Below are 13,303 nucleotides of genomic sequence, written 5' to 3' on the forward strand. Positions count from 1 at the left end.
TTTGATTATTGAAAATATATATTCTCGCAAATTATATGAGTGGTTAATGAGATATTATTACCTTTTCGGTTTCTTGTATAATGGTTACTGCCAACATGTTACAGACGTTTGCACCAAAATACGAAACTCCAGTTTGAACCTAAATAAGGGTGCGTACATCGGCTTATATCGAAGTAGTAGTGTTTTTTTTTTCTTCTTTTTTTTCTGTTCAAGTGTTGTGGCTGCAAATTGCACAGTTTGTCTAATAATAACCACAAGTGCCATCTGCAATGCAAATACTGCCAAATATGCGTATAAATCTTTAAGCTCCTGAAAAGACATCTGCAAGGTCTCATAAATCTTACAAAATACGAGGGGAGGTCGAATAATTTCTAGCCTAACAAATAAAGAATGACAGAAATTCATAACACCATTTATTTTTCAATATAATACCCATGTACACTAATATACTTGCGGGCATGCTCAGATAACTTCTGCAAACCATTCAAATAAAAGGTCTTTGATTCCAAGTCCAACCACGCATTCACAGCATCAATTAATGCATTATCATTGTCAAATCGTCGTCCTTTGAGGTCTTTTATTAGGTTTGGAAAAAGAAAAAATCTAATGGAGCCAAATCTGGAGAATATGGTGGATGACATAACAATTCGAACATGCAGTCATGCAGAGTTTCCAGTGTTGCAAGGGCTTTGTGCGCCGGGTGCATTGGCCTGATACAAAAGAACTCCGCACGCCAATTTTCCACACCTTTTTCATATCTCTTCTTTCAAGCAGCACAGGAGGATGGTTGCAATAGTGTGATGCATTGACAGTTACACCCTTTTGCAAGTAATCCACCATAATGAACCCTTTTGCATCCCAGAAGACCAATGCCATCACCTTACCGGCTGGTTTTTGCACCCGGAATTTTTTTGGGGTGGGGGATGAAGGATGTTTCTATTATTGTGAATGTTATTTTGTCTCAGGATCAAAGTGATGAACCCACATTTTGACCATAGTCATGTACCTTGCAAGAAAAACATCTTCCTCTGCTTCAAATTGGCAGACGATTTCTTCACAACACTACACACACTCCTGTCTGTGATATGCATTCAAGTCTTTTGGAACCCACCAAGATGAAACTTTACACAGTCCCAAAATATCCACAACAATGTAATGAGCACACCCGTGGGAGATTCCAAATGTAGTTTCAATGTTCTACAACATTGTTCAGGTATCCTGCAAATTCGTTATTGTGAATTGCAGTCAATATTTCATCAGTGACGACGGTGACAGGTCTTCTGCTCCTCAGCACATCTTCCACACTCATTCTTCCATGTTTGAAGTTGGACAACCAGTTTTTCACTGTTGCATAAGACAGAGCACTGTCCTCAAGTGTATTCCGCATGTTCTCCGCAATTTCCTTGGGTGCCATTCCTTTCAAATGAAAGCACTGTTCTTGATTCTCTCGATATTCACCATTTTGTTTCCACTACGGTATACAATGCATCCTAGTTGCAAAACTAACGAAGCTGGAGCTGTGAAATTTGACTTGCGTGCCCACAAAGGGTCACCATAAAAGTAGGTGGTGGCGTTTGTGTGAGACATTGTGGTAACTATCTCGGGCTAGAAACTTTTCAACCACCCCTCATATTACAACTCCATATCCCTGTGCATGAAATACATTGATCTTTACAGACTGCAATGCAATCTAAAAGCAATGTACAGCATTTTTAAATGAAGATCAGTAAAGTGATTTTTTTAAAACAAAATTAAATTAATTCAATTATGTATTTATTATGAGGGTTGAACAAAAAGATTGAAATGCTCCAATAACTAATTTTCATGGGCAGAGTCTTGACAAAACACGGACACTCCATATATTTAACACTTCAATTTTAATTTTAGTTTCACTTTTCTTTACTAATACTATTAGGCAGCAATTACTGCAAATATGATGGGTATCTGGGCAACAACACATTGCAGAATGTGTTCAACATACATGTCATACAAAACATAAATATCTGAACCTCGCTACGACCCAACAGTCAATGTCATTAGGCACACAGAGAAAGTCAGTACATATTTATTGCTATTTTCTTTAAGATACACTTAAGAGTGAAGCTTGGTAATCAAATAATCTACTCACATAAATTAATTTGAATCATATCTTTGTTTTAAAAATAACTTTAATATTTACAAATAGATTTTATTTCGTGCACAATATCACTCTGTATGAAATACTATACAATTTCATTATGTAACAAACAAGTATATTACAAACATGCCACTCATAATGTATTGCAATCAATAATATACAGGATATCTTGCATATAACACAAATGAAGTGTTATAACATAAGGAATAGGTACTAATTTTTAGAATGACAGAACTATATTGTAAAAGAGATCAATAAATGTAAAATGTCTCTTATTTGTGAGTGTAATGAGCGTGAAATATGTGAACAATGATCATGTGAGGTGAGTATTTCTACTTTGTACAAATCAAATTAAAAGGTTTCTGAAGAAATCTGGGGACATTATACGTAAACATCTCTGAAACAACTACATTTATGCTACAAAATGGTCTTTTGTACAAACTTACAGCAATTGTAACAAGATTTCAAATTTACATATGTTGTAATTACACTGCAAGAAGCCATCACATTTATGGCAGCCAATACACTTTTTACAAAACTTAAAAAGAGAAGAAACACCAAGAAACTGAAGGCAAGTATGTGACTTCACACACCACATTCCAGTAATCTATTTTACTTTTGTGGGCTGTCCCTCAACTATTGGAAGGGAATATTAAAACAAGTGCTGCTACACTCGACAAATTACATAAAAATAATTAATTGTACAACATATTTGCATAGTTTTAAACCTTATATAAAAATATAATTTTTATGTACACATATACACACTATTTAGTTAAATTGTTGAGTTGAACTGATCTGTCAAACTGTCGGTTTGGCTAAATAAAAGGAAAAAAATCCTTGGTTACAAATTAAAGATATTAGATCTAACATTTTCTTCCTGGAGCCTGCTTCAAATGAAAAAGCACAACAACTTTCCAATATGAAAGCTTTACACATAAATACTGTGTCATCTGCTAAAATAAATTACAGGATATAGTATTATCACATATGCCCCCACTTTCGTTTCTATCACTTGATAGTGCTTTAACTTGTACCTCAATTTTAAGTTTTTAAATCACTTTTCTTCAAGGTTCAGTGCAGCATACTGCTCTTCATCAACGTCCGTCATCATTAAATTACCATCTGGTAGCAGAAGAACCACCCTCCTCTTTCCTGAAATATCATACAACAATGTCAGTTCATCACAAATGGGGACATAATGTTTAATACCAAACAAACAATTTTTTGGCTATTATTTTGAAACATTTTCCTGCTATAGTTTATCTTGGATTATGAAAAGATTATGAATAACACTGGCCATGCATAAAATTAGTCGCCAAAATTTTTCGAGTGCCTTTCGAGCTATTGAAGATATCATTTTGCTTGTTTTAAAGAAAGGAAGGCTACAGTTTAATGTTGGTCTAATAAAGGGGGAAGACACCTTCTCAAGTAAATGTGACATGAAATATCCTGGCAAATCATAACAAGGTGTCCAGTGAAATGTGAAAATTAGGCATTTTTGAAACTAGGAAAAACCTAAATTTTATTCAAAAAATTAATTTTTTTAAAATTTTTTTTATGTTCATCCAGACTGTATTTATATGTTATCAGTTTAAAATGGATGTGGTATTTTAAATAGCATTTGAATAATCAAAGGGAAATCAGTATGTTGTACATATAAAATGTGCACACAAGCATTAGTAACTGTTTTATGCCCGTCAAGTGTTGCTGATTCATGCCGCTGCATGAGAGGTGGGAAGGGAGGAATTCATTGCTTTCAAGTCAGGCACACAGTACTGAACAGCTTCATGGAAACGTTCACATTCAATTTAGTATCCATATCTGGAACTGAAATAAGCCTGTTGTTTTACTTACCATAACAACTGTTCAAGTGTTGTTCTCAACAGCAGGCAAAAAAATGTATGCATGCAAATGATACATTGATGTTACCTACTGTGATATATAGTCAAGACTTTACAGCTTTGAGATGATATAGAAATTTATTGAGGTACCTGTATCAGAAATTTTAGGTGTGGATTAAACCTGGAAAAATAATTTGTTTAAATGACAAGGTTGGCTTATCTTTTGCTTAAAGTTGCTGTAATGGATCTTTTTGGGTTCTGGTAGGTGGACATCAGCTGTCAACAAATTATTATTACTGCTTACTGGCATTGTCTTTATGGCAATAGGATGGTGATTCTGTTACTTGAACTGGTTTCCGAAGGCGGTGTACATAAGTGTTTCCACTTTTCAGTGTTTTAGGTATTCAGAGTATCTTACACTAAAATTCATGTTTATCTTTCACACATATACTGAGTGACAGTCACTGAAAGTTAACTGACGTATGTCTGCAGAACATCATTTCTGCACCTCAAATACCTGTACTACAAAATTTTTAATTTGGCCTATATCAACTTTTGGTGCTGTGCAAGTGCACTGTAAGACACTGAAATATTATCGATTTTCTTATTAAAAGCAACCTTCACTCTGAAATAACACTGCCCCAAGGAATATTGTTACTTCCTTTGTCAGATCCACTGGGTAAGTGTTTAGAGAGCAGTGAAGTATACTAGAATCTAATTACCTGAATATTCTGCCAGCACTGCATTTATTTTCACCATTTTCAGAATAAAGTGAGCTGCTGTGAAACCACAAATCTACCTTTCATCAATTAAATAATATTTTCTTACTTGCGCAATTATTTTATCTATGCATCATACAACAGAAACACATGCTTTCATCACATAAGTTAACCATTATGTGCTCATAACCTCATTGGCAAAAACTTTACACACCGAAGACACACATCCTGCCACTGTAGCACAATAAACCACTCTGAATAACCTGTTTTGGAGAGATCATTAGTGCAATGTATCACTGAAACTACATATTTTCGAGATAAAAACTTAACTAAGGTCTGCCTGAACAGACCATGAATGCCCAACGGTACTGATTGGCTGCTGTCATCCTCAGCCCACAGGCATCACTGGATGCGGATATAGAGGGGCATGTGGTCAGCACACCATTCTCCTGTGTGTATGTCAGTTTACCAGACTGGAGCCACCACTTCTCATTGAAACAGTTCCTCAGTTTGCCTCACAAGGGCTGAGTGCACCCTGCTTGCCAACAGCATTCGGCAGACCAGACAGTCACCCATCGAAGTGCTAGCCATCGATTTCGGCGTATTAATTTCTGAGGTGGTGGTCCCTTCTGACGCTAATCGCTGGTGAGGTGGTGTCACAAAGTTACAGCGTTTTTAACAAATGTGGCATGGTGTTTCTCCCTTCATTTCATATGTTCGTACAACTCGTCTGGTAATTCCAGTAACTGAGGACAGGATATACAGAACTCGCCATGTTCTTTTTGAGCCAGATATAGCTTATTTACTTGCATTCAGCATCTTCTTAATGACAAACGTCGCACTGTGGCACTCATCTCCAAGCACAGAGGCATCATGGTATCCATCCCATCCTCTGAGGTTAACATCTAACCCAATTCATACATAACCACCTCCATCTCATCAAAAACTGACAAATGAGATAGGATGCACAACGATCGATGTTATTGGGCAATCTCTGGCGACAGCATCTGATGACCATTGTCAGTGGCACTGTGAACACAGCCTAAGGACGTAACCTCTGTGTGAAGCGTAAAGACACTTCAGCTATCAAGATATTAGCAGTAAATTTTCAGAGTGTTCGGAATAAAGTTCCTGAATTTACTGCCCTCCAGGAAGCGCGTGGCGCTCAAATTATTCTCGGGACAGAGACCTGGCTGAACCCTGAGAGAGGAAGTTCTGAAATATTTAGTGAGGGTTGGAACGTGTATCGGAAAGACAGATTAGACACCGTAGGAGGTGGTGTCTTCATTGCAGTTGAAAAAAATATTGTGTCTACTGAGGTCGAAGTAGAGTGTGATTGTGAAGTGGACACGTTTAACAGGGCTAGGAGAAATAAAGTTAATTGTTGGGTGTTATTACCGGCCACCAGGTTCCACTGTGACAGTTCTAGAAACATTCAAAGGGAGTCTACACTCTGTATCGCAGAAGTACCCGGATCATGCTATTATTAGTCGGAGGAGACTTCAACCTACCTAGTATAGACTGTGATGTTTATGGATTCATTACAGGTGGTACAGACAATCCGTCGTGTGAATTACTTTTGAACACATTATCCGAAAATTGTCTTGAGCAGCTAAATCGACAGCCAACGCGTAATGGAAATATTTTAGATCTGGTAGCCACGAACAGACAAGACCTCATCGACGGTGTCAGTGTTGAGACAGGGATTAGTGATCACAATGTTGTCATTACGACTATGGTTACGAAAGTTAAAAAGTCGGTCAAGAAGGCTGGGAGAGTATTCTTACTAGAAAGAGCAGATAAGCAGTTGTTAGCATCCTACTTAGTAAATGAATCGTCTTCATTTACTTCCGGTACGATGGACGTGGAAGAATTATGGGCAAATTTTAAACACATTGTAAATCACGCACTGGACAATTATGTGCCGAAAAAGTGGGTTACAGACGGAAAAGACCCACCATGGTTTAACAGCGCAATTCAGAGAATGCTCAGGAAGCAAAGACAGTTGCATTTGTGGTACAAGAAAGATCGGAAGACTGAGGACAGGCAAAAGTTAATAGAGATTCGTGCTGATGTAAAAAGAGCGATGCGCGAAGCATACAACCACTTCCACCGTCATAGCTTAGCAAAAGATCTTGCTGAAAACCCAAGGAAATTCTGGTCTTACGTAAAATCGGTAAGTGGGTCGAAGGCTTCCATCCAGTCACTCACTGATCAGTCTGGCCTGGCAATGGAAGACAGCAAAACGAAAGCTGAAATTTTAAATTTAGCATTTGAGAAATCTTTCACGCAGGAGGATCGTACAAACATACCGCCGTTTGAACCTCGTACAGATTCCCGTACGAAGGACATAGTGATAGACATCCCTGGGGTTGTGAAGCAGCTGAATGGGTTGAAAATAAATAAATCGCCAGGTCCTGATGGGATTCCAATTCGGTTTTACAGAGAGGACTCTACTGCATTGGCTCCTTAATTAGCTTGCATTTATCGCGAATCTCTTGCCCAACGTAAAGTCCCGAGCGACTGGAAAAAAGCGCAGGTGATGCCTGTATATAAGATGGGTAGAAGGACGAATCCTCAAAATTACAGACCAATATCCTTAACATCGGTTTGTTGCAGGATTCTCAAACATATTCTCCATTCGAATATAATGAATTTTCTCGAGACAGAGAAGCTGCTGTCCATGCATTTAGAAAGCATTGCTCCTGCGAAATGCAACTCGCCCTTTTTCACATGATGTCTTGCGAACCATGGATGAAGGGTATCAGACGGATGTCAAATTCCTTGACTTCTGAAAAGTGTGACTCGGTGCCCCACTGCAGACTCCAACTAAGGTACGAGCATATGGGATTGGTTCCCAAATATGAGTGGCTCGAAGACTTCTTAAGTAATAGAACCCAGTACGTTGTCCTCTATGGCAAATGTTCATCGGAGGTGAGGGTATCATCTGGAGTGCCCCAGGGAAGTGTGGTAGGTCCTCTGTTGTTTTCTATCTACATAAATGATCTTTTGGATAGGGTGGACAGCAATGTGCGGCTGTTTGCTGATGATGCTGTGGTGTACGGGAAAGTGTCGTCGTTGAGTGACTGTAGGAGGATACAAGATGACTTGGACAGGATTTGTGATTGGTGTAAAGAATGGCAGATAACTCTAAATATATAAAAGTGTAAATTAATGCAGATGAATAGGAAAAAGAATCACATAATGTTTGAATACTCCACTAGTAGTGTAGCGCTTGACACAGTCACGTCGATTAAATATTTGGGCATAACATTGTAGAGCGATATGATGTGGGACAAGCATGTAATGGAAGTTGTGGGGAAGGCGGGTAGTTGTCTTCGGTTCATTGGTAGAATTTTGGGAAGATGTGGTTCATCTGTGAAGGAGACCGCTTATAAAACACTAATACGTCCTATTCTTGAGTACTGCTCGAGTGTTTGGGATCCCTATCAGGTCGGATTGAGGGAGAACATAGAAGCGATTCAGAGACGGGCTGCTAGATTTGTTACTGGTAGGTTTGATCATCATGCGAGTGTTATGGAAATGCTTCAAGAACTCGAGTGGGAGTCTAGAGGAAAGGAAGCGTTCTTTTTGTGAATCGCTACTGAGAAAATTTAGAGAACCAGCATTTGGGGCTGACTGCAGTACAATTTTACTGCTGCCAACTTATATTTTGCGGAAAGGCCACAAAGATAAGATAAGAGAGATTAGGGCTCGTACAGAGGCATATAGGAGTCATTTTCCCTCATTCTGTTTGGGAGTGAAACAGGGAGAGAAGATGCTAGATTTGGTACGAGGTACCCTCCGCCATGCACCGTATGATGGATTGCGGAGTATGTATGTAGATGAAGATGTAAAGGCATCCAACAATACATTAATGATGCACATGGCACGGTACTGTACAGTCGCGTTCATGTTGATAGCACATTATTACTACTGCGTATAGTTAACAGTCTGCTGAAATGCATGGGCAACGTTTTTAATGAACATGGTTCAATTTTGTCACGAAGAATAGTGAAATAGTTTACTAACATCGCTCATATGAACTACAAAGCAAGCAGCAGCAGTAGTAGTAGCAATGAGTGTAATAAAGAGTTCTTAATGTCATGAACAATGTCAAGGAAGCCAAATGTAGTTGTGTGAAGACAAAGCTATGATTTCACTGATTGTAAAACAAGTTTTATTTACCTATGTGTTTCAATGTAATCATGTGTTGATGCAGTTTTATATTTGATTTATTTGTTGCACACTTATCTCAGTTATTAGTTCGTAAAACAAAGGTTTTATTTTATTTTCATTTCTCGTGTTTTTATCCAGAAGAATGTATTAATAGCTAATGTATTTTCATCTGCTACACATTCAGCTGAAGTTATTAGGTCATAAAATAGCAGTATTGTTTTATTTTTATTTCCTACGCTTTTCTATAGCATAAGTTAACAGTGAATTTATTTTTATCTGCTACATGCACACCTCAATTATTAGATCGTAAAACAAGTTTTATTTCTCTATTTTTCCAGTTCCTGTAATTTTCTGTAATAATTGTGTTAATGGAATGTATTTTTGAGTTTGTTCTGCAAGTTGCACGCACAGTTCAAGAATCGTGTTCTACTTAGATTGAACATGTTTACGTTAATCGTACATCATTCGAAACAACCAACAGTACAACACGTCAACAACTGGCAGTCCACCTACCTAAAACTGTAACTGCAAAGTGAACAAGTTACACCACACTACAAGCCATCCAATGGCACCAAATTTGTTTTCGTGCCTTATCGGCATGATTAAGAACACTTGTTGACTGTCTTCTGTTTTCAAATACTGTTGGCTTCAAAGACCTGACAGTTGTGACTTTATAGTAGCTATTTTTTTCTTCCTCTCATTGTGTTATCTAACAAAATCTTAAATTTACTTTAACAGTCTTTGCTACCTATAAGAATAACATTTGAAGGCGGCTATGTGCTTTCAGTATAACATGCCAGTTGTGACAGTATCAAGTTGGAATTTTCACGTGAGTCAGCCAACATGGGAAAGTGGTAAGCGCCCATCTAAAAAACCAACTTTAAACATCCTTCAGACTTCATGTACTTAGTATGATAAAATATTTTCTTAACTGATAAAATGACACCATCTAAACTGAAAAGCAAAGTCTGGAGATATTTCAAAAAGAACTCTGATACTTCTGCCACATGCAAAATCTGCAACAAAGAGCTCAAAACATGGGTAATGCAACCAATCTTCGTTGCCACATTGGGAAGGTTCACAAACAGATGTTATTAGAAAATGAAATGCATCCTTTGAAAATCTTACACACACCCAGCCAAAACAGAGAAAAAAATACTTGATTGCATCAATATTACGGTCAAGCCAGCAAAGTGCTTGTAATCTAATGAATAACTACAACTTAATACTGATCTCAAACCTGATACTTTTAGTTCTTGGTAGTTGTGCTTGGTAATACAGAATCATCAGAATCATTCACACACACACACACACACACACACACACACACACACACACACACACACACACACACACACACACGCATGCGTGCACACTATTGGTTCAACTGAATGTCAAAGTTTTTTTTTTTTTTTTTTTTTTTTTATTTTTAGAATAAGCTACTGTATAATTTATAATTATGGACAGTAAGTCATTTTTCTACCAGTGATGGAAAAAGGCTTTTGCGCTTTTGTACATAACGAAGGAACTACAAGGACAGAAGCAATTAAATTCAGCACTGAAGAACATAATGATGCGCTCTCATGCATTTTCAGAACTTACATTCAATAAAATTGAGAGTTACTGTTGACTTCTCACACTATGAAACAGAAATCATTTTTAGGAACAACAATCCATTCTTTAGGTAACTTACAACTGTAAAGCAGAACACTGCATACTATGAGCGACATACAGAACTATTGCAGCTCCTTGAGTGGGAAATGTCAACGGAGGTGTGTGTGTGTGTGTGTGTGTGTGTGTGTGTGTGTGTGTGTGTGTTGGGTTGGGTTGGTTTGGGGGATTAAAGGGACCAGACTGCTATGGTCATCGGTCCCTTGTTCCAAAGTCAAAGAACACCCACAGAGAATAAAAACGATGAACGGAAGAGATCACAGACGATACAGAACAAGAGATACTGGAACAAGAGATACTGAGACAAGGACAAGACAAAACGAACTAAAACCACACAGAGTGTGATGGTGGTTGGCCGACCATAGAAATAAATAAGGAAAAGCCAACCACTTAGACACACATTAAAAAAAATCAGTGTAAAATCATAGGCCAAAGGCCAGAATCGACACAAAACGATAAAATAAAACAGAAACACTCAGAGTAAATGATAAAATCCCCCTGCCCGAATAAAACGTAAAACTAAGTCAACCATAGCGGAGTCGTCTGTTAAAAGGGCAGGGAGCGTAGCAGGCAGCGCAAATGTCTCCCTGACCACAGCTAAAAGGGGGCAGGCCAGCAAAATGTGGGCCACTGTCAAAGCTGCCCCACAGCGACATAGAGGAGGGTCCTCCCGGCGCAGTAAATAACTGTGTGTCAGCCGGGAGTGGCCAATGCGGAGCCGGTAAAGAACTACTGAGTCCCTGCGAGTGGCTCGCAGGGATGACCGCCACACAGCCGTCGTCTCCTTGACAGCGCGGAGTTTATTGGACATTGTCAGTTCGCGCCATTCATCGTCCCATAGCGCCAAGATTTTGCGGCGGAAGACGGCCCGCAAATCAGTCTCTGGGAGGCCAAGGTCCAGAGATGGCTTGCTGGTGGCCTCTTTCGCCAGGCGGTCAACATGTTCGTTACCCGGGATACCGACATGACCGGGGGTCCACACAAAGACCACAGAGCGGCCGCAACAGGCAAGAGTATGCAGAGACTCGTGGATAGCCATCACCAGACGAGAACGAGGGAAACACTGGTCGAGAGCTCGTAAACCGCTCAGGGAATCGCTACAGATAACGAAGGACTCACCTGAGCAGGAGCGGATATACTCTAGGGCACGAAAGATGGCGACCAATTCAGCAGTGTAAACGCTGCAGCCATCCTGCAAGGAACGTTGTTCGGAACGGTCCCCTAGAGTGAGCGCATACCCGACACGACCAGCAACCATCGAACCGTCAGTGTAGACAACACCAGAGCCCTGATACGTGGCCAGGATGGAATAAAAGCGGCGGCAGAAGGCCTCTTGAGGGACTGAGTCCTTAGGGCCCTGTGCCAAGTCGAGCCGAAGGCTAGGGCGACGAACACACCATGGGGGTGTATGCAAAGTAGCCCGGAAAGGAGGTGGAACAGTGAAACCCTGGAGCCCAGAGAGAAGCTCCTTGACGCGGACCGCTATTGTACAACCAGACCGGGGCCGACGTTCTGGCATACGGACGACCGACCGCGGGAACAGGAGACGATAGTTTGGATGCCCGGGCGAGCTTAGAACATGGGCAGCATAAGCGGCCAGCAAACGTTGGCGTCGGAACCGCAGTGGAGGTACACCTGCCTCCACTAGTACGCTGTCCACAGGGCTGGTGCGGAAAGCACCAGTGGCAAGGCGTATCCCGCTGTGGAGAATCGGGTCCAGCACCCGTAACGCAGATGGGGATGCTGAGCCATAAGCCAGGCTCCCACAATCCAGACGGGACTGGATTAACGCCTGGTAGAGCCGCAACAGTGTAGAGCGGTCGGCGCCCCAGTGGGTGTTGCTCAAGCATCTCAGAGCGTTTAGATGCCGCCAACACGTCTGTTTCAGCTGCCGGATATGAGGCAGCCAAGTCAACCGGGCATCGAAAACCACCCCCAAAAACCTGTGGGTCTCCACCACAGCAAGGAGTTCGTCTGCAAGATAAAGCCGCGGCTCAGGAGGGACTGTTCGGCACCGGCAGAAATGCATAACGCAGGTCTTGGCTGCCGAAAACTGAAACCCATGCGCTACAGCCCAAGACTGCGCCTTACGGATAGCGCCCTGTAGCTGACGTTCAACAGCTGCAATGCCAGTAGAGCTGTAATAAAGGCAGAAGTCGCCAGCATACAGGGAAGCGGAGACAGAATTTCCCACGGCCGCAGCAAGCCCGTTAATGGCTATTAAAAACAGACAGACACTTAAAACAGAGCCCTGTGGCACACCGTTCTCCTGGACGTGGGAGGAACTATACGAGGCCGCGACTTGCACGCGGAAGGTACGACACGACAGAAAATTGCGGATAAAAATCGGCAGAGGACCCCGAAGACCCCATCCATGAAGCGTAGAAAGAATGTGATGACGCCACGTCGTATCGTACGCCTTCCGCATGTCGAAAAAGACAGCGACCAGGTGCTGACGGCGGGAAAAGGCAGTACGGATGGCCGACTCCAGGCTCACCAGATTGTCGGCGGCGGAGCGGCCTGTACGGAACCCACCCTGAGATGGAGCCAGAAGGCCCCGAGACTCCAGTACCCAATGCAAGCGCCGGCTCACCATCCGTTCAAGCAACTTGCAAAGAACGTTGGTGAGGCTAATGGGACGGTAGCTGTCCACCTCCAGAGGGTTCTTACCAGGTTTCAAAACGGGGATGACAATGCCTTCCCGCCATTGCGACGGAAACTCCCCCTCGACCCAAAGACGGTTGTAAAGATTG

General features: G+C 41.1%; 1 protein-coding gene across 3 annotated transcripts in view; it reads right to left on the reverse strand.

Annotated features, from left to right (window-relative positions):
* Positions 1 to 1,858: 1,858 nt before the first annotated feature.
* Positions 1,859 to 13,303, reverse strand: part of LOC126473889 (uncharacterized) — a 115,244-nt gene continuing 103,799 nt past the window's right edge. For all 3 annotated transcript variants that reach the window (XM_050101229.1, XM_050101228.1, XM_050101227.1), the window contains one exon: positions 1,859 to 3,292. In XM_050101229.1, coding sequence (XP_049957186.1) covers positions 3,195 to 3,292 — 98 coding nt within the window. In that variant the 3' untranslated portion in view covers positions 1,859 to 3,194. The remainder of the gene's footprint in view (positions 3,293 to 13,303) is intronic.

Source organism: Schistocerca serialis, chromosome 4 (assembly GCF_023864345.2).
Source record: "Schistocerca serialis cubense isolate TAMUIC-IGC-003099 chromosome 4, iqSchSeri2.2, whole genome shotgun sequence".
NCBI lineage: Eukaryota > Metazoa > Arthropoda > Insecta > Orthoptera > Acrididae > Schistocerca > Schistocerca serialis.